The 27,754-nt window shown below is 45.5% G+C and overlaps 1 protein-coding gene across 1 annotated transcript in view; it reads right to left on the minus strand.

Moving 5' to 3' along the window:
- Positions 1-27,478, minus strand: part of SMS (spermine synthase) — a 50,287-nt gene extending 22,809 nt beyond the window's left edge. The window contains exons 1-4 of the mRNA XM_070783866.1: positions 27,225-27,478; positions 7,430-7,550; positions 3,754-3,844; positions 3,158-3,222 (exon numbers count right to left, since the gene is read on the minus strand). Of these exons, the coding sequence (XP_070639967.1) occupies positions 3,158-3,222; positions 3,754-3,844; positions 7,430-7,550; positions 27,225-27,273 (326 nt within the window). The 5' untranslated portion in view covers positions 27,274-27,478. The remainder of the gene's footprint in view (positions 1-3,157; positions 3,223-3,753; positions 3,845-7,429; positions 7,551-27,224) is intronic.
- Between the last annotated feature and the right edge of the window lie 276 nt (positions 27,479-27,754).

A 27,754-nucleotide genomic window follows, 5' to 3' on the forward strand; every position in this document is an offset into this window, starting at 1 on the left:
AACTCAAGGGCTTTCGGGGGAGGAAACCCACCCCTCGGGGTTGACAGCCAGCCAGCTATTGGCAGCTACTGAACTCTTGCACAAAACCAAAGTAAACAATGTCCATTCTCACATGTGTCAATGGTGCCTTAGGTGCAGGTAGAGCGCTTTATTGCAACACAGTAGTTTTTAAAGAGATTCAAAGAAGCAAGGATCTTTAAGGATGACTACACCTTGATGAATTACTCATTCTATGATACCCAGCAGGACCCTGGGGGCTCCTAAGCACAAAAGTCTTTCTTTGTCCCTCCATTTCTTGACTACAGGAAATAGGCTTCCTTCAGCCTCCAGGACCTTCCATGAGTTCCAGGGAGCAGCTTCAAACACATGCTAATCAGAGAAGTGAGGGGATATGGACACAGAGGAAGAACAGTCAGAAGAAACAAGAGGGCAGCCTTGGGGTAGAGTCCTGGTTCCCATCAAGGGATGCACACAAGGACATCTTTGAGAAGTTTGTACAGACTGAAATTCTCATCAGGTAGGAGAAATTAAAGGTATGCTGCCCACAGGGGAGTAATCATTTCCGATGTTAATGATTCAGTCTTTAACAATGTCATTCCTCAGACAGCAAAGCGGCAACATTTTTGTCCTTTTGAGGCCAAAAACAAAGGGCCTACGACAAAGTATTCCCAATAACTTCCTGCGCCCTCCACCCTAATTTTATAAAAAGATGTAAAAACGGTGACAAGGAAAAACAAGGCCTGTGCTGTGTTTTGAACTGAAATCGGAAATGTAACTGCACTCTCACTTCAAAAATTCCCACACCACAACCACACAGGAACCAGATTTCATGAGTGCTGAGGCCCATAAACGCATTTCATCTATTCATTCACCCCTAGAAGTAACCCCAATAAAAACAAAAATCTGGCATTTTGATGTTGGCCAATTCATTATCACCCAACTAAAGACACAGTGGGAACCCGTTCAATTCAAATGGATCAACTCCGGAAAGATTAGGTAAACTTTGCAGACAGGAAAAGAGGGAAATTTCAGAAAAGAGTGTGGGTGTGGACAAGTTACTTGAGGACCAGGAAGGGCCTCAGGATACATAAACTGAACTTGGGGGGTAAATAAGTCTGGCTGCTCTAACAGATTTCAGTCAAGTGGCCAAGTTCTATACTGTGTCCTGTGGTCCTGCTCTCTTCACATGCAGTTTCCTGCCTTGTATTCAAGTTGGTGGTTAAACAAGTTTCTAATTATTTTACACCTGTCCTGGGGCTTTCCTCCAGGCTGATCAAATTTAGCAGGATGAACCATTAAGTACTTAAACATCCTTAAACAGCCAGTAAGGATTCCCTCTTGTGGAAAATGCCTTGAACTGGAGAAGTCTGTATTCTGGTCACTTCTAACAGTGATGGTCTGACCTTAATCAAGTCTCTCTGTGTTACTACATCTATGTATTTGCCTTTATGAGCAAGCTGTTACTGTCGTTCAGTTGCTAAGTCCTGTCTGACTCTTTGCAACCCCATGGACTGCGGCACGCCAGGCTTCCCTGTCTATCAACATCTCCCGGAGCTTGCTCAAACTCATGTACATCAAGTCAGTGATGCCATCCAACCATCTCATCCTCTGTTGTCCCCTTCTCCTCCTGCCTTCAATCTTTCCCAGTATCAGGGTCTTTTCCAATGAGCCGGCTCTTCACATCAGGTGGCCAAAGTATTGGAACTTCAGCATCAGTCCTTCCAATGAATATTCAGGACTGATTACCAGGACTGACTGGTTTGAACTCCTTGCTGTCCAGGGACAGACCCATTTTGGGGGGTCCAATAAGGACCCACCCAGGGAGAGCAAGGCCAAACCGCTCAGAATAACTTACTGTGCAGCCATGATTAATTCACATTCTTAATTCCCAGGACCTGACAGACTCTGAAGTGAAGTGAAGTGAAGTTGCTCAGTCGTGTATGACTCTTTGCGATTCCATGGAATGTAGGCCACCAGGCTCCTCTGTCCATGGGATTTCCCAGGCAAGAATACTGGAGTGAGTTGCCATGTCCTTCTCCAGGGGATCTTCCCAACCCAGGGATTGAACCCGGGTCTCCCGCATTGCAGGCAGACACTTTAACCTCTGAGCCACCACCCCTCCCAAAGAATGCCAAAACTTTACTTCTATCAAAGCTCTTCTAACATCTGACACCACCAGCACCTACGTCTGTGCTGTCCAACAGAACATTTCTCTGTGTTGTCCAATATGGCAGTCACTAGCCATTAGCTAGTGACAAGAGGGGAGTAAGGAAATGAACTGTTTTTGGTTTTTTTATTAACTTAGTTTTAAACAGACACAGGTGGCATAGTAGCTGCACTCCTCAACAAAAGCTTAATGGTCTTTGTCATCAACTGAAAAGAACCCACTGGGGGTGCTCAAGGTGGGTTGGCTCTGATGTTCTTGCAATGTCAATATCATCCTACCTGAAAGCACTGAGGCATATTTTCTATCATCCCATCCTGTCAAAATCTCTTAAAACTGCTTAATTATACTGTGGGGCCCAGAACTCTGAGGAAAGATAGATGATTTTTTTCTCTTCACTAGACACGGTTGAGGAGTTTTCTAGCTCCTCTTTGAGGTGCCAGCCCCATCTGATTCTCTGCATTACAGTTTCACCCCTTGCGATCACTGTACATTCTTCTGCCCCTGTTCCATTTTATCTAGCATCTCTCTCTCTCTCTCTCTCTCTATATCTCTCTCTCTCTCTCTCTCACACACACACACACACACACACGCAGTTAGTCTTCTGCCATCAGGGCCATCTACATTAGCCTATCAAGTGGCCAGAAGCAGAAGTTGACTGATTTCTTCCACATCTTACATAGACACTGCTCAGGGATACTACCACCATTGCGATTATTTTATTGATTGTTTTTATTGTTGTTTAGTCACTCAGTCGTGTCCAACTCTCTGTGACCTCATATACTGTAGCCTGCCAGGCTCCTCTGTCCACAGGATTCTCCAGGCAAGAATACTGGAGTAGGCTGTCATGCCCTTCTCCAGGGGATCTTCCCCACCCAGAGATCAAACCCACATCTCCTGCATTGGCAGGCAGATTCTTTATCATCTGAGCCACCAAGGAAGCCCATTTTATCAATTAACCAAATATAAAAGAATATTCAGGAGTGGACTTACCGCTTTACCCGCTCAGTACTGTCCTGACTCAATTCTTTCATTCTTTCTTCTACTTTGTTCAAAAGCTGCAATAACAAGAAAAGAAATCAATGGGCTTATCAAATAAGCTGAGTAGAAGGGCTAAATTACAGACCAGGAGGTCAAGGTCATGTTGACAGAGCTGTCACTCTGGCAGGCGTCCAGATATACTTGTCCTCCCCCAACTCTCCAGCAGCCTGCGGGCCTGGCCCAATTCCACACTCCCCTGTCATCTATCCCTCCCAGTGCCAATCTCACTTCAGCCTATGGTATCAACAGTATCAAAAGGAAGGCTCAAGGATATTGCAGCTATTGATATCCTGGTTAAAGGTTTACATTCCCTCCAGTGCAAAGTCAAGTCATTTACTCTGTATTCAAATGGTCAAGGGAAAGATGAGAACCAGGTTACTAAAAATCACTTGAGGAACAATTATTTTTCTTCTAAAATCACTTATCTGAAGGCAGCCAAGTTTAAAATTAACTGGGAAGTCAGCAATTAGGTGAAAATGATTTTATTATTGAACTGAGCTGTTTTTGTGATCCTTAAATACTTGAGTAAATAAAAGTAGAAAACTGACACTATCGACTTCTTTGCCTTGTGCATCGCCGTCGTAGCTCTGAAGATCCAGCAACACCAATCCATGTGGGTAGATTCTCAAATTGGCAAAGCTACAGAGGAGAGCATAATTGTAAGGTTAGGAACGGTATCATGGCACTCCAAAGAAAAAAGGCACCAACCCAGTTAAAAGGCAAAACCACTGCTCTTTTTTCCCCTAAATAACATAATTACCCTGTGGCTTTCTTATTAGAGCCTCTTCATGGGGGCAGGGAGGCCAATCATTTAGGCAAGATTTTAGACAGAATCATCAAGTGCTAAGGTTTTCAAACAGGTTATTTGGCCCAGAAAGTGATTCAGCAGGAAGTCCTGTGAATCTGATTTTTAAGAAGGTTCCTCAGCAGTGACTGATCCCTCCTTAAAAGGATGGAAGGGTGGGGCAGAGCAAACTTGGTTCTCCCAATTTCCCTCGGAGTTCAAAACAGAGCCGTGGTTTTCTGACTGCAGGCAGGTGGTGGCTACATTCATTGAGTTAGCGGCCTGCAAGTCAGATCCAGCCCTTGGCATGTTTTGTGAAGCATGCAGATTAAATATGGTTCTTACATTTTTAGAGTTGTTTTAAAAAAAAAAAAAGGAGCTCCTTACAGGAAAAGCTTTAACCTCTAATTCAGTGTGTCTGGCCAGCTTTTTTATGAAATAAAAATAGTGTATCAAACATGCATAAGGATTATCTGAAGAAACTTTTCCTTCAATTAGACATGTATATTTGTATATATGCAGATATGTTACGTCCACATCTGATATAAAATCACTTCTTTTTTAAAATATTTGGCTATGCCAGTCTTAGTTGGGGCATGAGGAATCTAATTCCCTGACTAGTGATCAAATTGGGCTCCCTGCATTGGAAGCAAGGAGTCCTAAGCCATAGAACCATCAGGAAAGTTCTAAAATCACTTATCTCACTATAAGGTGTGGTTAAAGAAACATTTGAATAATAATACTAAATAAGATGAAGAATTCTGTTCAGAGAATACAAGCAGTGTGCTTGGATTTAAAAAGATAAATACAACTAGTTAATTTTCACCTTCAGCCCTTAAATGGCCTCAAAATCAAGTTCAGGCCAGGGATACCACTAACTCATGTACTCCTGAACTAGCTGATCACCCCCCACCCCAATCTGCCACACAAAGGAGAGGAGCTAGGGGTCAAAGAATGATAGAGAAATGCCACCTCTTAACCAGCTAGGTGGTTCTAGCAAAGAATCTTCCACCAGAGAACTGCAGGAACACGGAGAATGCCAGAAGGTGGGGACAAGCACTGACCTCATCTGATTAAAAGCAAAAATAATGAAAGAGGAAAAGTTGCAAGGGGGCGGGGGGGGGGAGGGGAATGGAGACCAAAAAAAAAAGGTGACTGAGGACCAAGATCTTAGGCAACATGGAGATGGGTCCCAGCTGAGCAAGTGAGAGAAGAGGAAGACCAATGTGGAAACAAGTCTCTAAGCACGTTAGTGACTTCCCTGATGGTCTAGTGGTTGGGACTCTGTGCTTCCACTGCAGGGGGCCCGGGTTCCATCCCTGGTCAGGGAACTAAGAGCCAGCAAGCTACATGGCAAGGCCAAGAAAAAAAGTAAACTAAACATGTTAATTTTTCTTTCCTCTGTTTTCAGAAGCAATTTCCAACAGCTCTTATCACTCAAAAACTCCCTTCCAGGAAGAATTCTAAGTCTTCTAGAAAACTGGGATTGGTGTCTAGGGTAGAAGATTCAAGAACTGAAGTAGAATGGTTGGCCCTGTCCAGCCCCAAAGGTCCTTAGGAGGTGGTAGGAGATGCAAGGGACTTCCCTGGTGGCTTCACAGAAAAGAATCTGCCTGCCAATGTAGGAGATGCGGGTTCCATCCCTGGCTTGGGAAGATGCCCTGGAGAAGGAAATGGCAACCCACTCCAGTATTCTTGCCTCGGAAATTTCATGGACAGAGGAGCCTGGCGGACTTCAGTCCATGGGGGTTGCAAAGAGGCACACAACTGAGCGACTACACAAAAACAAGAGATTCAAGGCTTCAGCTGGATTAGAGGAGGAACCTACAAGGTGGCAGAGAGGCAAGGTCTGATTTGCTGTGGTCCCCAAGTTATGGACCGCAGCTAGGACAGGGAGAGAGGGGGGCAGAGAGAAAGAAGAGAGGCCAGAGGGTGTAAGGCCAGCTGCAGACCTCTGCTTCCAGGAGACTTGCCAGTAACTGGGCGAGGACGGAGGCAGCGGAGGGTCTGGGTAACCCTTGAGAGGAAATCACTTTAGATACATTGGAGGGATCTATTCCATGCACATATGGGGGTTTGCTATGCAGTCAGAAATACAGATTTGGGCTTGAGGGCACAGGGGTTAGGGTTTCTTTGAGAGGTGAAGATATGTTCACAGGGAAGAACTACGTGGACTTACAAAAAGAATAATAGAAGGGGAGGTGAGCTCAAAAGTACAAGTTTCCTTCACCTTACGACATTGTCTTTTGAGCCTCTCTAAGATGGGAGCAGGGGTTCTTTTAATTAGAAAAACAAGGGGGAGAATGTGGGACATTAATGAAACCTCGTGGAATTCTAGGACTTAGTTTCCATTGGGAGAAAAGAACGAAAGCCATCAAAAATACACAGGAGTTCACATTTTAAAATTAATAGTGCAAATTACTAAGACTCTTAACAGTTTTAGACTCTAGAAGATACTACATAGACTTAGGAAAATACAGAGAACTCAGTGCACCAGTATCTTCTGTTATCAGTCATTTCTTTTTTCTTTTTAACTTGGCTGTACCGGGTCTTAGTTACGGCAAGCAGGATCTTTGTAGCTGCAGCATACAGGCTCTTAGGTGCAGCATGCAGGATCCAGTTTCCTGACCAGGGATGGAACCCAGGCAGCCCCACATGGGGAGCAGTGTCCCAACCACTGGACCACCAGGCAAGTCCCCTGTTCTCAGTCATTTCTTAATTTAGGTTTCCTTCCCTAGTCTCAGGTTGACTTTCATTTCATATTGATGAGAGAAAAAGTCTAGATAGATCATCTATAAAGTCTTAAGGAGAAAACAAAACCCAAAATCTTAAACTCCTGGATGCCCCTAGCATCTTATCAAGCTCTTTGCAGACTTTTTCATCCTGCATTTGACTACAGTCTGCATTAACTGATAACCGCTTATTACAGTGCTACTCACAGTGGGGTTAACTGACCCACAGTATCAACATCCTCCAAGAGGAGCTTGCCAGAAATACTGTTTGGGGTGTGGCCCCAGACCTGCTGCGGCAGAAACTACTAGAGTGGAGCACAGCACATCTGGCTCACTGCCTGCCAGTTCACACTGCTTACGCTGCCCGAGGCTTCTGAGTCTTGGGCACACAGAATCACCTGAGGGTCTTTAGAGAAACAGCAACCCTCAGGGGCCTTAATCTCTGGGGGGAGTGCCTGGACGTGGGATTCTGTGACATGTTTCTACTGCGCAGCTCGGAGCACTGGATTCTAGTCCCCTCCTCAAAGACGCCAAAGGAGGAAAGGAAAAAAAATCTGGATGCCCCCCCACCACCACTCTTTAAACACACACACACACACACACACACACAGCTGAAGCGCTCAACCTGGAGGCCCCCCCCCCACCACTCTTTCCATACACACAGCTGAAGCGCTCAGATCCGAATAGGAGAGCTCACGGTCACCTCACCTGCCGTTTTTGTTTATGTACGTCGCTAAATAGCCATGGTCCTGCCAGGTGTGCACTGACTCCGTCATCCCCTGCTCCTGGAAAATGGACTGGAGGCCTTTCAGAATGGTCTCACCATCAGCTGGAGAACAGGGGGAGAAGGCAAGATGGTCAGATGAAACACTGAGAAGCAAAGCACAGTTTGATGAATGAATTTTTGAGAAACCCTGAACAGAGCTATGGGCATCATTTATCCCCTTTGTTATGAGCTAGAACTTTCTCAACCCTATAGGGAGTGGCTGCAGATTACCAGGTAACACAGAAAGAACAGCAACACCAACCACAGAAGAGCTGTGCCAAAAATGCAGACGGATAATTGAGCCAACTAGAAATAGCATAACAAAATATTCAGCCTAGCCAGAAATCAAATAAAAACACGATAAAAGACATTCCACTTTAGGTGAAATAACTTAATGAGGATCTAGAGTACTAGAAAAGGGTTTCCATCCATTGTGGATGGGTACCATAAATGACTTCAAAACTTTTGACTCTGTATTCCAGGTGTTCTGCAATAAGGATGCCTTGGTTTTTATTATTGGGAAAAAAGAAATAGCACAACCCAGTAACCTATTTTTAATTGATAGAAACTGAACAATTCAATATGCTACAACCTGCTAAGCATTCTGATGCCCCTCTCTCCCATCCCACGGGCTACCCCCCCCAACCCCCACCAAAGTGGAGCTCAGATCAAGGACTGAGGTCAAGGTTATAGAAATTGCATTAACCTCTGCAGGTTTACTTGAATCCAGAATCTTCAAGAACATCCAACAGTATGATACTTAGATGAAAAGCAAAATGCAATTAATTCTCTAGTTGTATCTGCCAAAGCACTCATTCCTTGAGAAGGTTAAGATAAAGAACCACAATGAGACAAAAGGAGTTACTCTGTACTGTCCCATGAGCCCACCACAGGCTGATGCTTTTTCCACATGAAGGAAGAGGGCAGGCTGAGAAGCGTCCAAACAAAGCACCCCCGTGACTTAAAGCAAGGGCAAAAAGAAAAAAAACGGAAGATCCACAGTTGACCGCAGTGCGGTTTCACAAGAAAATTACACTAGAATTCCTTCCATAAACTAAGGCGTGCCAAAATGGACTGGAAGAATTCCTTCAATCTACACAGAGTTGATCTCCAGTGACATCTGGAACACCTTCCAGCGCACAGTAAGAATGAGGGCTACAAACCAGGTTCAGAGCCCACCCTGGGCAGCAGATAGGTCTTATCCTGGCCTATGCAGACATTTTTTAGCATGTAAGTTAACTGGCGTTTGAAAACCAGACGATTTCATCTATTCCCACTGTTGAGGGTAGAAGAGTGACCCCCCCACAAAATATATGGCCACATTTTAACCCTCAGAACTTGGGAATGCAACCTGATCTGGAAAAGGGTTTTTGCAGATGTAGTAGTTAAAGATCTTAGAGTATCCAGGTAGGTCCGAATTCTAGTAAGTTCTTATCAGAGACTGAAGCCTGGAAGACACAGGAAGGAGGAGCAGGAGCAGGTGAAGACAGGGAGAGACTGGCATGTGATGGCCACCAGCCAAGAATGCAGAGCCACCAGAAGTTGGAAGAGGCCAGTGAGGACTTGCCCCTCGACCCCTTAGGGGAGCATGGCCCTGCTGATGCTCTGCTTTCAGACTCCAGCCTCCAAAACTGGGAGAGAATAGGCTTCTTTAGCTTGAAGTCACCAGTTTGTAGTACTTTGTTAAAACAGCCCTGGCTGACTAATACACCCACCAAAATATAGATTTTAACTATGCTTAAAAAAAACAAAAGCAAATGCAGTAGCAGAGATGGCAGTGAAGGAGTGATTTCGTTCATCTTCTCCATTTCCAAACACAGAGCAATTAGGGTAGCACCGCCCAACCTCACAGAAAACATTTAGAACAAAACTGAACGACAGGCAGTGTGTATGCCTAGATAGCACGCCGCGTGTGGGTAGAGACAAGCATTCCCCACCCACAAACCTGTACGATACCACCAAGTGTGAGAGGAGCAAGTAGGCACAGCAAAGGGACTTCCAACCCCTCATAAAAATACCAACAGGAGTTCATCCCAAAGGGAGGGGCCCCCTGCTTTCAGATGGTGCCGCCTGGCAGGCCATGGGGCCCGGAGTCGGGTCAGGGAGTGTGGGGGCAGCCGAGCCCTGTGCTCAGCCAAACGACCTGAAGCCTCTTCAGGAAGGGGCCTTGTGTCCCACAACAGGAAGGGACCCCTGGAGGGGCGTCCACACCACTGCCCCACCCGAGCACAAGCACTGCCCAACGTGAGAGGCGACCTCCTGTTCCATGTAAGGCTCCCTCATTCCCAGCAAAACTCTGTGTTTGGGAAACTCATTTGACAAAAAATAATCTAGCTGGCTTTGCTATTCTGAAAGTGGTTTCAGGAAGTTAAAAGGGGGAAGCTTGAATTTTATCCCCCAGAACCATGGTTTTAAGACTGAATTTGGCCCCTGGGAAAAAAAAATTTCAATGTCAAACTTGATGGAAACATGTGATCTTGTTCTTTTTGGGTCTGAGAAGCCAGGGGTGGGGGTCAGGCCACCGTGGAAGTGACCAAGCTGTGGGGTGGTGAAGACAAGTGCGCCCGGCAATACTTGAACTGTGACTAGGAAAGCCACTATGCAATTATTCAATCCCTCCTTGGCCAGAACAGATGTTTTCTGTTTTGAAAGTGTATAAAACAAATCATCACTCCCTGTAAATGGCCTCGGGCCCAAGTTCAGTTGGCACATTCCACAACTGAACACAAACCCCCCATGATGGTGGAGGGGGCCACGCCGGCAGGGCCACCCTGCGGGTCACTGGCCAGGCTGTGTGCTGAACAAGAGCCCCGGGGCTGAGCTGGAGCATACTCTATCCCTTGGGTAGGAAAAGGGGGTGTCTTTGTCTGGTACACACAAAGCCCTTGACTGCTAGCCAAGCCCAGTGTGGCGACCATCCTAACAGAAAGGCAGAGGGGACTAACCTCCAGCCAGGTTGCAAATTGAAGAAAACACATTACAAAAGAGATCCAATTTAGTGTTCTTGTATTTCTATACTGTGGGCTTATTTCCCAATTCAGTAGAAATACCCTAGGTCTGAATGACCTTTCTGGTGGTCGCCGCCGCCTAGCTCCTGTGGCCATCTAGTGTGCCAGCCTTGCCAGGGACACAGGGATCACACCATTTTGTCCACTGTTCACCTCATGTCATATTCACCTTCCTCCAGACCTGGGGGCTCCCTTGTCAGCCAAGCTGCTCCCAGCCCTTGGAGAAGACTCCAGAAAGCAGAACTGGAGCTGAAACACCTACCTAGGATCTCTTTTCCAGAGCGAAGTCAAAGAAATGAGTTCCAAAAGCCTTAACGAGGTGACCTTCTTGGTCATCTTGATCCCAAGTGCTCAATAAATGTTTTGTGAGTCAAATGAAAAATTCATCTGGCTAAATTAATCATCCTATTTTTGTATCTTGTTGGAACACCCAGACCAGTAGTTTTCATGATCCTAGCTGCACATTATAACCACCTGGGGAATTATAAAACTTCTGATGCCACATCCTACACCAGTTATAGAAAACTTTGAGGGTGGGACCCAGGCATCACATTTTTAAAGCTCCCTGGGAAGTTCCAATGTGCAGCCATGTTTGAGAACCACTGATCTAAACCACTAAATACAAGAAAGAAAACCAAACTCCCCACTATCTCCAAACTAACCACACTCAAGTTACCAAAAGGTTCTATCGATAGAAATATAACAGGGGGCCTGAAAAAAGGCCAAAGTCCCTGCTAGCTATAGCCACAGGTTTCAGCTAGAGCCACTGCTCTGCAATTAATTATCCAATCTCAACCTCTGTGCCTGTCTAGTAAGGAACATGTAACATGACCAAACAAAATGTACTGGCTGTAACAGAATTACTCAACTTGGGTTGAAAATATGATGTGAATGATTACCCAAATTTGGGAATACCAGACAGCAATGTCATAAATGCCTACAAATCAGAAAATGTGAAAATAGATTCAATGATAAAAGAAATATAAGCACACCGGATTCAAGTTGACATGGTAATCCAAACTAGGCTAATAAAAATGTTGTTTGGCACAAGTTCTTAGAAAACTCTGCCCAAGCAAGAATGACATTTAACTAGCGAAGCACTCAGACAGAGCCTTCCACAGTGCTCAGCAACACAGCGACCTGTCCCAGGGCAAAATGTGTCCTTTGTCCAACGGGCAACTCAACGTCCTCATTTCCAGACCACTGCCCACTTTGTCTGTGTTTATTCAACAAGAACTTAAGAGGAATCAACTTGGAGGTCTGGTCCAAATTAAATACACCACTATCAAAAGAAGGCCAGGGAAGACAAGGTTTCATCTCCCTGCCTCATTTTGTCCCAGAGACCCATTTATAGGCCTCTCTCAGAAGAATGAACCTCATTCCTCTTACCCTGGCCGAATCCCAAATCTGTAAATATAGCTGGAACCTTCTTCCCGCCCTAATGCTCACCACACTGTCCTGATCTCAAGTCTGGAATCAAAACCCAGCTCAGACTTCCCTACTCCTTCCCACCAATGGTTAATAACCCTGCCACTTACGATTGCCTAAAGAGACCTGCCCCCCCCAGCTTCTCCCCAGAGTCCCCCACCAGAGCCTCTCTGCACCACTCAAACTCACTGGTCAGGACAGCCCTCACTTACACACCTCATTTCTTCAAATGTTAAAAAAGGAGACGACTGTTTACAGGGTCCCTATAAGGAGCCTGCACCAATGTTCGATCTCTCAATATCAGGCACCACCATTTAATCATTGATCCATAAGGTGGGCGGCCCTGTGGACGTAAGTTAAGTACATCAGCCATGTACTTACATCAGCCAAGCTTACTAGCCCAAATAGAAGAGAGAGTCCTGCCAATGAAATCCTATGACACTTGGTGCCCTGGCAAAAAGGCAGGGAAATATGCTCTGGTTAGATTTCTACTTCTTCAACTTTAAGAGGCTAAGATACAGTAACCTCCTTAACTAAGTGAATTCCATTAGAGAGGCTGGCCTCAGAAAATAAGCAATTCTCACATGTTTAGAAAAACTCTGGACTCTACCCCATGACCGTGACTTGCACCTTTAAGTCTTTTCTGACTTCAAATACTTCAACTAAGAAAATTCTGGACCTCAGGTGTGAGGGCTTTAAGCTACACAACACCCAGTCTCTGCCTCTGTGGGGCCACCACCCTGCCACAATCCCACTAGTCCCCTCTGCATAATTAGGCTGCGTTCCTTTCTGCTCGCCCACATTTAAGCAGCACCTGGCTTATAAAAATCAGGACCGTCCCACCCCCCAACTTTATTGTCTCCTAGGTCTCTCCCACGAAGCTCGAGTAATTTAAGCTCCAAGAGGTTGTTAATTATTTCCATGGTTGCACCATGCCCAAGAGGTGAGGCCCCAAACCCAGCCTCCTTCCTTTCCACCTCCCACTCCCCAGACTCTGGAATTTCCAGAGCTCCCTGCCCTCCCTGATACTTGGTACCAGGCGCCCTCTGATCAACCTCCTCCACACACATCCAGGTCAGAGAGCCCACCCCTACTCCCGCCTCCTCTTTTCAGACATCTGCACTCTCTCTGTGGGAGGATGGCCCTGAAGCTGTGGGCAGATCCGTTTGCAGCTCCCCACAAGAGGAAACATAAAGGCAGGTATCCTTTCCCCCCAACCTGAGACTCTGATGTGTCAGAGAACCTAAGAGCCAGGCTTGGCTTGTGCAGTTTACCAGCTTTTTGGTCTTCTTGACAGACCCCTAAAAGAGGAAGCAAAGGAAAAGGGACTCCGAATACAGTTGGAAGCAGTTGAGTACCTGCTTTAAAAGTCCTCTCAGGTATCCTCATCTTCACAGTGGTGTGTTCACAGGACCATATGCTCTGGTCACAACTCAGAACTGTACGCTAAAGTGTACTCTATGTAAAATATATCATGTTTAAAAAAAATCTTCCAGAGTTACCAACCCCACTGGCATAACCACTCTGAGAACAACAAAATAGCATAAGCATTCCTCATGGGCCCCGTTCCACCCCAGCTGACAGCCTAAGGGTTCAAGAACAACATCCTTTGAACGCACACTGAATATGCTAGATTTTTTAAAAAAGAATATTGTGAGGCAGAAGCAACAAGGCCACATTACTGAAATTAAATGATAAACAGATGTCTTCATAGTTTATCAAAAACACACTTAAATTTAAAATTATGTTTTTTAAAAATTAAATTTTAACAACAGGTCTGTGTATCAGAAGACTTCTCAGACATTCAAAAGCCTAATTCATTTCCAGGGATTAAAGTGAAGGTCAAGCAGGTGCTTCCTCAGTCTGTCTTAGGTTCGACAACTTGGTCATATAGTCCCCGTTTCTAACAGCTGCAGGATGATTAATCTCATCACACAAAACCCACGCCAACAGGAATGTTCAAAGCAGCATGACTCACAGTCAAAAAGTGAAAACACCCAACAACCCATCAAGTTATAAATGAATAAGCAAAGTGTGATACTATCTACCCCGTGGACAATTATTTTGCCACAGAAGGAATGTGATATTGACATAACCTACAACACACGCTGAGCGGAAGAGGCCAGGCACAAAGGACCACACACTGCATGATTCCATTTATATGAAATGGCCAGCGAAAGCAAATCCCTAGAGACAAAAAGCAAATTGGTGGCTGCCAGGCCCTGGGATACAGGGATCTAGAAGGAATGAATGGAGTGACGGCCAAGGGGCATAGAGTTTCTTCCTAGAGTGACGAGCATGTTCTAAAATTGTGGTATGGTCGCACAACTTGGAATATAATAAAAACCACTGAACTTTAATTAAGCAACTGTATGAGTCATATCTCTCAGCAAAGTGGTCCAAAAACATTCAAACAAACAAACGGCACTTTTATACTCTCAGTTACTGTGAGGTAATCAAGGCAACAAACTTCCAGAAGCCAGTCTCTACCCTTCAATCAACCATAAGACAGGCCCCAGAGACTTCGCTGGTCCAGTGGTTAAGACTTCAAGCTTCCACTACAGGGGGTGCCGGATCAATCCCTGGTCAGGGAATGAAGATCCTGCAAGCCACTTAGCCAAAGGAAAAAAAAAAACAAAAAACAAACAGGTACCAGTTCAAAGGGGTCGCAAGGGGTGGTCTTCTGTACCCATCCCCACCAATCACCACCCTCATCATTTAAAATGTGTTTGAAGGGCTGCCTCATGTAGATGCTGTCTGAGGCCTTGGAGATGGTTTCCTGCCACTAACACATGTCTGCAGCCCATGTCAGTGCCTTGGGTGCGATCACAGCATTGCAGCTAGTCATGAATACTGTATTGTATATTTGAAAGCTGCTGGGAGAGTGGACCTGAAAAGTTCTCATCACAAGGGAAATAATTTGTAATTACGTGTGCTTACGGATGTTAAGCAGACACTGGGCTATCATTTTGCAATATTTCCACTTATTGAATCATTACCTGAAATGTTATGTCAATTACAACTGCCTCAATAAAAAAATAAATAAATAAATCCCAGCATCAGGGTGGGGCTGCAGAATTCTAAAAGGGACAATGACATCAAAACTTTGGGCGTATTTTCAGAGCACAGTTTCTGATATGCACAGAGAAGAAAAACTAAATCAGGAAAAAATAACTCAAGACAGAAAGCAAAGGACCTATTGAAGTTGAATTGACAGCCATATAACACAGAAATAACACCCTAGCTCTTTTCATGCAAACGTATGTTAAGGAAAACCATATGGGACTGTTTACAGTACCAGCCACAATGACTATTTTTTAAAAGTCACACTGTGGTGCACTCAGGATACTGTCAACACATTGCTAATTGCTTCGCCACCCGGCCTCCCCTTTCCCGGCCTCCCCTTTCCCACCGCAGGAGCAGTGAAAAGGGCATTTCCCACAGTCATGTGGGCCCCCAACACCTACTGGGGAGGTGGCAGGAGCCTGGCTCTACTTTAAAATAAGAGCAACTTAGAAACAATCTCCTTAAGAAACTAGAGGAGGATTTAAAAAAAGAGTAATCTATGAGACACAACTGTCATCCCTCTACACTCTGGAACCAGAACACTAATATTAATAACATAGTGTAGCTCTTCTTCCTGGTACGGCCATTTTCCTGAAGACTAGGATACTTTTCAAAGTACAGCCACCACCCACAAGCCTCAGTGGGCAAAGGCAGGGGGGGACCTCCTGCCCCAGAGGTGGCATGTGGCTCAGACTCTCCCATCCTCACATCCTGACTTACCTACGTGGGAGGCTAAAACCAAGATTTATAAAATGAAGCAAAGAAAAGGGAGACTAGGCAAAAGCCTGGCTTTCTTTTGGTGGTGGGGGAGCTGACACTTTTTGTTCGTTGGCCACAAGGCGCTGAACATCAAGCCGCTTGCCCTCTCCTGGGAGCCGCTGGAGAAACGCCATGGCCCTGGCTTTCAGGGGAGAAAGAAGGCAACCAGCCTGGAGGTGTGGAGGAGACTAAGGGAAGATCACCAGGTCAGAGGACACAGAGAAGAGGTCACAGGCACAATAAACCCTCTCGGAGGGTCAGGCTCACCCTGACAGACAGGAAGGGGACGTTCAAGGGAGCTAAAGCAGACCCAGCAGCACCCCCAAAGGACAAGCAGGTGGCAAGAGGGGAAGGACAGGGTCTGGGGCTGGAGGACAAAAGACCTGAGGTGCCTGGCCCAGGAGGACCGACTGCTCCTATGATACTTTAGTTCAACACTGCTGTCCGCCGCGGGGCATGGAGAGAGCTCCAGACACCACCTGCCACCTCCCCCCATCTCCGGAGCGGCAGGGGGAGGGCACAAGACAGGCTGACCCAAGGAGGCACGGCCTTCGGCTCCACTCTGAAGGAGAACAAGATTTCTTTCCCAAAGTAGAAAAGGTAGGACTTTTTTTTTTTTTAAGTCCAGGAAGGATGAAATAAGTTTTCCAATCACTTAAACAATATGAATATCCAGCTTTCTTCCCACTATTTTTAGGGGGGCAGGCTCTCTCCCAGCTCAGACCTATTATGAAAAACATGTATGTTGCTATAAAAAATGCTACGGTTTCTGCCAGAGTTTTTATGCTAGGCTGCAAATCAACCATGAAATACGATTTCCGGAGATAAAGCAGTTTGGACTTTGTGAACTTGGATGTCAAAAATCACATTCATGTCAGAAATGCCCCGAGGCAGCCCAGGCACCCTCCCTTGCTCTGGCTTTGGCTAGGCCAGACTCAGCCAAGTCGACACCCAAGTCTGCCCACCTCAGAAGGGCCCAGGAGGTACCTGCAAAGTGAGTGTGGCTGGAGAATGGCACAGCAACAAAGACTGAGGGCACAGGGAGGGGGCATGTGCTACGACAGATGGCGAGGCACCTGGGACCTGTACTTGCACATTTTCCAGACGGCTCTGAAGCTGGCTTATATATCTAAAGGCAGCGGTGAGCAGGCTTGCTTTGTGAAGGGCCACACAGGAATGACGACAGGCTTCGCAGGCTGAGTCGGGTCCTGTCACAATCGTTTGTATGCAACTGAATTACTGCCCTTTAAAAAGGCAGAGGGAACTCCCTGGTAGTCCAGTGGTTAGGACTAGGCACTTTCACTGCCAAAGGCCTGGGTTCAATCCCTGGTTTGGGAACTAAGATCCCATAAGCCTCTGCAGCATTGCTGGAAATTAAAAAAAAAAAAAGTAAAAAGGCAGAAATCATTCTTAGCTGGAGGATGGTACAAAAAGATGCCAGAAGGGCAGGATTTGGTCCAAGGGCCTTAGTTTGCTGACCCCAAGTCTGAGATCTTTTCCAACTCTAAACTCTTAAACAACAAGCACGGATGCTCAGCTGTAATTCAACAAGCTGAATTCTCAGAAGTGACATTCTAGAATTCGAGACTGGAATAATCCAAGCAACATTTTCTACATTTAACTTAGCAACTTACTAAATATGGAAAAAAATAACAGCTAATAACCTGCATAACTAAGAACCCTGCATTTTAACGAATACATAAAAGTTACATTAGTAACTAATAGGAATAGCCTCACACTAGAGAGTTAAGAGTATTTTAAAGTACCAGCCTTCATTTTAAAGTCTCAACCCACAAAGCTATGCTCCCACTTCAAGAACTTAGAAAATGCGAAAAATAAACCCAAAGCAACCATGTTGACGTATGGCAGAAACCAACACAATATTGTGATTATCCTTCAGTTAAAAATAAATAAAAAACCCAAAGCAAGCAGAGGAAGGGAACAGGATAACAGCAGAAATCGATGAAACTGAAAGCAAAAAACTATAGAGAAATCAGTGAAGCCAAAAACTGTTTCTTTGAAAAGATCAATAAAAGTGACAAACTCTAGCAAGACTGATGAAAAAAAAAAAAGATACAGATTACCAGTATTAGGAACCAAAGAACTATCATTCTAAATGCTGCAAACACCAGAAGGATAATAAGGGAATCCTACAAACAACTGTATACACATAAATTTGACAATTTAAGGAAATGAACTAATTCCTCAAAAAACACAAACCACAACCCACCAATATGAAACAGGTAATCTGAACAGCCCTATAACTTAAGGAAATTGAACTTGAAATTTTAAAATTCCAAATAAAAGAAATCTTGAGGCCCAGATAGTTTCACTAGAGAATTTTACCACACATTTAAAGAATTAAACACCAATTCTACATAATCTCTTACAGAAAATAAAAAAGGAGAGAACACTTCCAAATTCATTTTATGAAGCCATTATCCTAACAGCAAAACAAGACAAAGTTAGCCCCAAAAGAGAAACCTACAAACCAAACTAATACCCCTCATGAACAGAAACACAAAAATCTTTAACAAATTCTTTAAATCCTTAATTAATTTAGCAATATAGGAAAATTATTATGTACCATGACCAAATGTGATTTACTCCAGGTATACAAGTTCAATACTTTAAAAAAAAAAATCAATCTGATGTACCGTATTAATAAACTAGGGAAGAAAATAAAAACACATGGTATTAATTGATGAAGAAAAGTATTTGGTATACTTCAACACCCATTCAAAATAAAAGCTCCCAGGAAATAAGAACAGAGGGGCATGTCCACAGCTTGATAAGGAGTTATCTACAAAAAACCTACAACCAGCATCGTACTTAACGTTAATGGACAGAATGCTATCAGTAAGGAGGCAAGAATGTCTGCTAAGTACTGAAAGTGCAGCCAGCTCAATAAGGCCAAGGCATCAAGATGTACTCACGGTGACCGAGCTAATAAGTGGTAAAGCTAGGCTCCAAAGTCAAGCAACTGGTCTCCAAAGATCCAGTGCTTTTAATCTCAGCACAGTTTTGTCTCCTTTAGTTATATATAGGACAAGAATAAGCCATTTGTCTCACATACCAACACATCAATAGTGGTTATCTACTTGTCATAAGATCAGAGATCTGGGTTTTTCCCCATTTCCTTACACCCTGTAGGGAGTCTAAAATGAGCACATAACTTAAAACGAAAACACCTAAAAAGACAAATGTATAAACCAATACTTGAACAGCTTCTGCAGTTTCTTCAAGGAAAGCCATACCCTCTATGCAAAGAAAAAAAATATGCATGCGAACTCTATTAACAATTTAACATCCGCAAAATGCTTTCTTTTTAAATGACCTATCATATTCCAAACAGAAAAACTGGTGTTAAGCTCTTTTCCTCTCCAACCTAGACAGATCCCATTTAGGAACATCAAACACTTGGACTGACAGGCCCACGACTTCCTACAACCCCAGAACTAACTGGGCCACTTAGCTACAGCATTAAACAGTTCAAAAATTCAGTGTTAAACCCCTACTGTTTTCCCAAGTGTGATCCACAGCACTGGTTCTAAGAAAAGGGGTCCCATAAGTCAGTCACAGGATGTAATGCACGGCACAGTGACTATGCATTGGTGACTATAGTTAACACCATACTGCATATTTGCAAGTTACTAAGAAGAGATGTTAAAGTTCTCACCAGAGGAAAAAATAATTTTCAAATTATGTATGGTGCCAGATGTTAACTAGACTTACTGCAGTGATCATTTTGCAATATATACACATATCAAATTATGACGCTGTACACCTGCAACGAATACAGTGCACCTCAATAAAAAAAAAGAAAGGGCTCCATGTTGAACCCAGTTTGAGATCTCTTCTAATATTTTCTAGAAATTCAGAATGCCCATTATCCTATCAGTACTGCTTGACCACTGTAATCTGCATTTGGTGTTAAATATAACAGTAGCCTAGAAAATGCTCAGGAGTCTCACAGGAGAAATTTCCACTCCAGGGGAAAAGAGAGTCATGCAACAGAAACCCATGGAAGTGTTATCTTAAAAATCAAAATGTCTTCTTAAACTTCTGCTTTAGTAACTTGGAGTGGTCCTTTAATCAGACCAACCTTCAAATCACATGCCAACCCTTTATTTTCTGCCTCTTTTTTTGGCAGCAAAACTTTCCTTATCTTTCAGTAAGTGAAATTCACACCTCTTTATAACTGATCATCTTTACCCACTGGCAGAATTTCAAAGTGCTCAGCACTAAGTATTGCAATTAGCGTGAAGTGTTTTATGTATCGCTTGACACTCTTCCAAATATTTTATTGGACATCCCACCCAACAACACAATGTGTGGGATCCTGTTATCACTGGTGCCTTTATGCAAAGGGTGAAATTAAGGTACATGGGAAACTACCCAAAGGGTCAAGTCAGCTCAGGATCCCAGAAATTGCTACTGGGTCTTACCAGCTCCTTTTGACTCTGCAACTTAGTGCATAAATATCTTTCATCACAAGTACAGCCACTAGTGCAGGGGCTCTTTCCAGAACATAAGCGACATCGTCAGTTTAACAAAATGCAAGCCCACCACAACTTAGGGCTGCAGAGTTGTCTTTTCCCGGGGTCTGGAAAAGTGCCTAGCTGTAAGGGTTTAAAAGAGCATTTGTGCAATGGTTTACATACTTGGTTTGCAGAATTCAATTGAGGAGGTTTCCCGACTTTTCAAAAGAACTGAGCCTGTAATTAAACTACCATGAAATGGTGGTTGGAGCCACAGAGCACACCAGCAGGTTTAGCTTACAACTGCAGTGAAATGGTGGATTAAAATGCCCAGAATATGCGTGACTCCAAAAACTAAAATCAATAATAGCTTTCTTGAACACGTTTCTAAACAGATGCTCAACCACAATCCAGTAACTTTCAAACTAATCCTTACCTGCCAAGGGTTACTATAACCACGGTGGTCTCAATTCAAATTACAAAGTCCATAATTACAAATCTTTCCATGGTCCCAAGTTCAACACCAAACGCTCTAACTTTTCAAAGTTTTGAGAGACCACAGCACTTCAGTCTACCTCCCAAGAAGGTAGGGAAGGCCTTCAAATAAAACCATTTACATTATACAATTAAGAGGATACAAAGAGAGACTTCCCTGGCAGGCCAATGCTTAAGACCCTGCAGGGAGTGGGTGTTCGATCCCCGGTCAGGAAACTAAGACCCCCACATGCTGCATAGGGCAGCCAAAAAAAAAAATAGGAGACAAAGAACATTCCAAACTGCTAACTCCTCCACTGCAAAATGAAACCAGCTCTCCCCCACAAAAATAAAACAAAAAACCCACAAGACAAACCATCTACCAGTCGGTTATTAAACTGGAAAACACTTTTTAAGAAACCATCACCTGCAGAGCTTCAGATTACTTGAAAAAAATACGTCTTGTTAGCTGGGGTGGGGATTATTCCTAATACCTGGATTATAGAGTCAATTTCTTAAACAGCTATCATCCTTTGCAAAGCATCTAAAACAACTAGAGAACTACCAAGTAAGAACTAGGTGAGGATTTTTGATATAAAGCAAAAGTATTAACAATTTTACCATATGCTACCTCTACAGGCTTAAAGATATGGGTATAGTTTCAGAACTGTACTTGAAAAAACCATTAAGGTTTACACAATTTTTAAATGGCAAGCTCACAAGATGAATTCCGAGCAATGTGCAATTATTCAGCCTGGGGTCAAATAGAGCACGATCAGAGCTATTAAGAAGCTTGCAGAGTTGGGAGCGAAGAGCATGCCAAACGTAGGCTGACTCCAAGGAGGGACCTTCCCAGGCAGACTAGAAAACATTTTCAAAGACAATTAAGGTATGAGAGAATACCTATGTAACACAAAAAATACCTTCCCTGGGGCTGTTAGAAAATTAATTCTAAGTCCAGGTGCTATGTGGAAGCACAAGGAGTGTGAGACTCAATTGTGTGTTGGGTGAGGATACAGAATGGGTAGAAACGGACCTTCATGGACCCTGCAAGTGCTGATAAGGACTCTCAAGTCATTCTGTAACGTGATGAAACGTCACAGGAAGGCTTTGAAATGGGAAAAGGGGCAGGGATCTGTTGACTGAGCCCTTCCCCAACAAGAGAGACAAGTTGAGAGATTGTGGCCAAGAACAGTAGCCAGGGAAAAAGTGAGCAAGGAATTTGAGAGGGTAGCAGGCACAATCCACAGCACTTAAAGACGTGGATGGGCATGGTTTCTGGTATAAGGGGGTTTTTGTTTTTAATGAGGATCCTATTACTGTGTGGTGGTTTTCATACTTAATCAGCATCAGAAGTGCTGGGAGGAAAGCTGGTTAAAAATGTAAATTCCAGGTACTACCCAGCCCTCAAAGACTGTGATTCATGTCAGTCTAGCGTGGGGCCTGTGAATGCCTTTTCCCCACTCAGCAGCCGCCCCAAGCTTCATTGTTAAAGCAGGGGTGTGGGTGTGGGTGGTGTCATGGTGGTGGATAAAGTGTAATGGGACAAAGATAATGATAATGCTGAAGGGGAAGGGAAAAAGCTTTTTCTACGCTTGAACAAAAGAACAAAAAAAGCCAGATGCAATAAAAACTGGCTTAAGTTTTATGCTTATAGTAATAGCTACTGAAAATACACAAAGATGATGTTTCCACCAGAAAGCAGCTCAGTAAACGCATGCAAGAACAGGAGTTTGGTGGAGAGGTCGATGGTTCAGGAACTCAGGGAGGGGTCACCTGAAGCCACAGGCTTTGCTGGGTACGAAGCACTAACGGACCTCAGTGCAAACCTCAGGGGAAGGTAAGGCCCATCCTCCACCCTGCCGGCACCATGGAGACTTCCAAAAAGAACCAGGGAAATTTTGCTAATGATTGGCCACCCAGATCACAACTTGGTTAGAACTTACACTGGGGATTTCTCTACCTCAGCACCAGACATGATGGCTTGTCAATGCTGTGCACTGTAGTATGTTGAGCAGCATCCTTGGCCGACTGGATGCCGACAGCACCTCACCAAGCTGAGGAAACAGCGATAAACTGGTGGAGGGCAAAGCAGGGGACATGGCCACTGAGACGCACTGCCTTAACTCAGACGCTTCACAATTGTGCAATTAACAAAAAGGCCTTGGAGTCAGAGAGACAGGGCTTTGAATCACAGATACCCCACTTAAGAGAAAAACTTCAATGTGCTTATGTGTTCACCTTTAAAATGGGGATAAGAGAACCTACCATATAGGGCTGTTGTGAGGATTACATAAAATAATGTCTTCTGAGCTTAGGGCAGAGCCTAGCCCAGGAGTCAACTAGTAAACATTGGCTTTCATGTTTTCAGAAAGATGTTTTGAAGAAGCAGGGACATTTGCTTACAGCTTTGGCCTCGGTGGAAGTGAAGTGCAGTGAAGTCGCTCAGCCGTGTCCGACTCTTTGCGACCCCATGAACTGTAGCCTACCATGCTCCTCCGTCCACGCGATTTTCCAGGCAAGAGTACTGGAGTGGGGTGCCATTTTCTTCTCCAGAGGATCTCCCGGACCCAGGGACTGAACCCAGGTCTCCTGCATTGTAGGCAGACGCTTTACCATTTGAGCTACCAGGGAAGTCCTAACCTCCTCCCAAAAGGAACAATATAGAGAAATGACAGTTCCAGTCCTCTCTCTAGCTCCTAGGATCTATGGGTTGACGGACTCCCAAAGAGCCACTAGACACAAATCAGGGACTCTGTGAACATAGATGAGAAAAACATACATCCTTATTTTCACTAACTGAAACTTAACATTTTATTCATTGCTGCTTGTAAAACTGCACATTACCAACTACCTGGCCATTGTCACAACAGAAACGCAGTTTTTGCTTATCAAATAACAGCTGAAATACCGATTTTCATGGCTCTACTTCAAAATTATGGAAATTATGAGGCCCGAAGCTAGACTATGTTTTAATGCGTTACTAAAGAAGCATATATTACTATTTACTATGCCACATATTAGAGGGTTTATTTTGAAGATGTTCTTTTTTTTTTTTTTTTAAGGGTTATTTTACGCATTTAAAATTCTTATGCTAAGAAGCGTTCCACAGGCTTTCCCAATGAGGGTTAAAGGCGATATGATTTAAGAACCCCTATCCTACACCTTTTTTGGCTAAGCCCTTAATTCCCAAGGATACTTATGTTGTTTTGTGTTTGTTTTTGGCAGTGGCACCCGCTTGCAGGATCTCAGGCCCCAACCAGGGATTGAACCCAAGCCATGGCAGTGAAAGCCCAGAATCCTAACCACGAAGCCATCAGCGAACATCCGTGTTCTTAATGTATTAAATAAGATTTTTGTTATGAAACTAACTTGTTCATTTGAATGGCACAAGTCACTTTGTTTCCCTACCTCAACTATATAGATCAGAGGTCCAAAAGGTGGACCCAATAGCACTGGCCACGTTTCCCCACTCAGGACCCATTCTCCACATTCTAAAGGTAAATGTGTGCCTGGTTTTCCTCTAGTGGACTTTAGCTTTCCACATTTAACGTAACACCAATCAGGTACTGTATTTAACCAGTACTTCTCAAACATCTATGATGTATCAGAACCAACAGGTCTGTATCCCAGACCATGAAGGTCAGCTTCCAAAGATACTCCCAGCCCGGGGATGAAATGGACATGAAAAAGAAGAGTGCTACCTTGCCAGGGCAGGCAGAGGTCAGGCGCGCCTCACTCTCCTCTACCTCTAACGCACACTTGCTGGCTGCCTGATGTAAACAAACCACGTGTCCTCCACCTGCCCAGAGATGCTTACGCTATACCAATATGGGACATGTTTACTCTTGTTAGCCTCAGGCTGAGAAATCACAAAGTGTTTTCTAGGCTCAAGGGTCTTCACAGTGAAATACTTCACTTACAAGATCAAAGATGAGATTTTTTTTTTTCCAGCAGCAATTAACATTTCCTGAGTTACCTCATCAACCAGAACTAAACAGGCACAGCCAGGCCCAACCTATAATTGGCTGCAATGGCCCAGTGGCTGCTGGGTACTAGCTGGCTTGCAGTGGTAACTATGTTATACAGAATCGCAACATAGTAAAATAACTAAGTGGTTCAAGTTTAATTCCAATAAAATCACATCATGGAACTGGAGCACTAGGAAGGATTACTGACAAATGGGAAAAAGAACATGATTCCAGGCTCCACAGGCATTTGACTCACCCTTGAGTCACATCCAATACTCACATGCCAAGAGTAATGTCTTTTGACTCATTATTATCAATTAAAATAAATGTTTTTGGAGACCTCACAGGTGGTAGACTTCTCACCAAGTGCCCCTTAATGAGAACCAAAAACTTTGATCCTAGTTTAGCCAGATCCCTTTATTGTACAAGGGTAGATACCTTAGGTATCTCACCCAAAATCAAGTGATGGGGGAATACAATTAAGAATCACGGTTCTCCTTCTCCAGAAACAGTTCAGCAGAGACTCAAGATCTAACACAGATGCATAATCACATGTCCCCTTAGTATCTTCTTTCTTCATCTTGCCATCAAAACTTTTTCATCTTGAAGATTAACAATCTGGGAATTAAGAGTAACTGGCTGGGAATTCTCCTCAATCTTTTTTTTTTTTTAATTTTCTCTGCACACAACTAAATTATTTAGATGCTACTTCCACACCTCACCAACTTCGAACCTGCCAGCTTCTTTCTCCTCCTCCCTTCCAAACTGCAGGTCCAGAGTTCTCTCTCCCTCTCTAACCAGTGACTGCCCCAAATGTACAAGTTCTCTAGTTTTTCCCCTGGCTTCTACAAAGGAACACAGAAGGCCATTGGGAACGGCCTGAATTAAGCTGAAAAGTGTTTAAGGCTTCAAGCAAGGGCACTTAGATTGAGGGAAGTGCCAAATCTTCCAACCTCATCGTTACCCTCCTGACAGCCTAGAAAACCCACGTTCAATGAGAACAGGTGAGTGTTCATACATGCTTGTCACCAAAAACTCAACTTAGCGGCTTAGTGACCTTGAACCACTATTTCTTCCCCAAGCCTCACTCTCCTCACCTCTAAGTTGTGTATGCTAGAAACTTCACTAAGCCCTAAAGCTAGCAGGCTAATTACTCAACAAAACCTTTTTAGCTATCTGCAATCACCATTTCATCTTCTGATTCTCCCCAGCCATCTCCAGCCCCACACCAGAAAGGAGCGAACTAAGAAATGCTTTTTTCTCCTTGTCACTTCCCCACCACCCAAATAGCCTGATACTACTTAACAACCTTGCAGTGTTTTACAGAAACTCCATTGAAAAGTCCGGGGCGGGGGAGCCCTACGAAGTGTGCACTGTCCTCCATTGTTACCATAAGGCTCAGAAAGGTTGAGAAAGTCACAACCAGAGCCAGTCAAGACACGACGCAAACGTAGGTCTTCCTTCTGTCCCTAAAGTCTTATTTTTTCCCTCTCATGTTATGCCCTTGGAAAACATTTACATTGGGAGAATGCTGAGTGAGTACTCAGAAGTTAAAAAAAAGGGGGGGGGAGGGGGCTGAGGGAGAGAAAGTGTGAAAGTAATGTTTTCAACAGTAACAGAAAAGATGGCTCTAGCTTCAATGAGGAGGAAGACAGTGAAAAAGCAAGACCTGGGTGAGACCTCCAAGTGGGACGGACGGGAAGCGCAGATTCAAGTCTGCGGCACTCACAGGTTTAAAAGCCACCAGAAAAAAAGACCAGCAGTCCTACCCCTCCCCCCACCCCCACCCCGTGTTAGAAGCACCAGAAAAAGGCGTGCAGAATACCCTTCGTCTCCACGATTCCTGCAGTCGGTCCGGACTTTCCCAGCCCTCTGTTCTGGCCGGCTCGCGGTCTTCGAAGCCTCCCTGATCCCGAGACTTAACAGTTCCCGCGCTCGGACCTCAACCCCCCCACCCCCGCCCAATAATAATATAATCATCGTTTCCTTTTCCCCTGCCCCGTTCCTTTCCGGGGGAATCTGTCTCCTACGCAGTTGTCTGAGAATTCTACGAGCGCGGCGCGGTCCTGCCCCAGGCCGGCTCCCACGAGGGGAGCCCCTGCCCCCGGGGAATTCGCCCGCCTCAGGGAACTGGGAACGGGGAACGGTCCTGCGGTCCGGCCCCCGCGCGCGCCCCCACCCCGGAGTCTTCCTCCCGCGCGGGGGACGCGAGGGGACCCCGACGGGACCCCGACGGGGACGACCGATCCCTCGTGGGACGCGGGTGGACGACCCGGGCCCCGGAGGCCGGCTCGGTCCGGGTCGAGGAGGGAGCCGGCGCGGCCCCTCAGGGCCCCGCGCTCCCGCCGGGACCGAGCGCGGCGGGAGGAGGAGCGCGGCCTCCGCGCGGGCGCCGGTGCACGCGGCAGCCGGGGAGACGCCCGCGCCGGAGCCGGGGCCGCGCGGCCGTCCGCATTGTTCGGCCCGCGGCGCGCGCCCCGCCCGGCCCCGCCGGCCCCAGCCCGCTCGGCGGCGGGAGCGACAGGGCAGGTGGCGGGCGCGCGCCCTCACCTTTGGCGCCGAGCATGAAGTCGAGGGTGCTGTGCCGTGCTGCTGCCATAGTGAGGCGAGGCCCTGGGCCATGCCTGGGGAAGACGGCCGGGGAGACTGGGGGGGCCGCGCGGCGTGTCAGGCTGCGGCCGGCGGGGAGTGCGCCGCGCCGGGGAGGCCGAGGGTAGGAGGTGGGAGGGGCCGCCGGGAGCCACCCGGGGCGCCGGGGGCGGGGTCGGGCCCGCCTCTGGGAGGGAAGAAGAGAGGACGACCGCAGCCCGGGACTCGGAGCGCCGGGTGTGAGGCCGCGCGAAGGCAATGGTGGAAACGTGGGCGCCGTGCTCCCCGGCGTGCGTCACCAATGGCCGCGCCCCGCGCCGAGGATCGGGCGGGCGCTCCCGCCGTCCGTTAGGTCACCTTAGGTTTAAACAGCGCAGCACGACTTCCGGGGGGCCCACCCCCCGCACTTCCCCCAGACCGGCCCCCAAGCCCAGGCCCCTCTGATTTCCTGGCCAAGCCAAGAAAATGAAATGCTTGGATCCACCCTGGAG

Source organism: Bos indicus, chromosome X, assembly GCF_029378745.1.
Source record: "Bos indicus isolate NIAB-ARS_2022 breed Sahiwal x Tharparkar chromosome X, NIAB-ARS_B.indTharparkar_mat_pri_1.0, whole genome shotgun sequence".
Lineage (NCBI taxonomy): Eukaryota > Metazoa > Chordata > Mammalia > Artiodactyla > Bovidae > Bos > Bos indicus.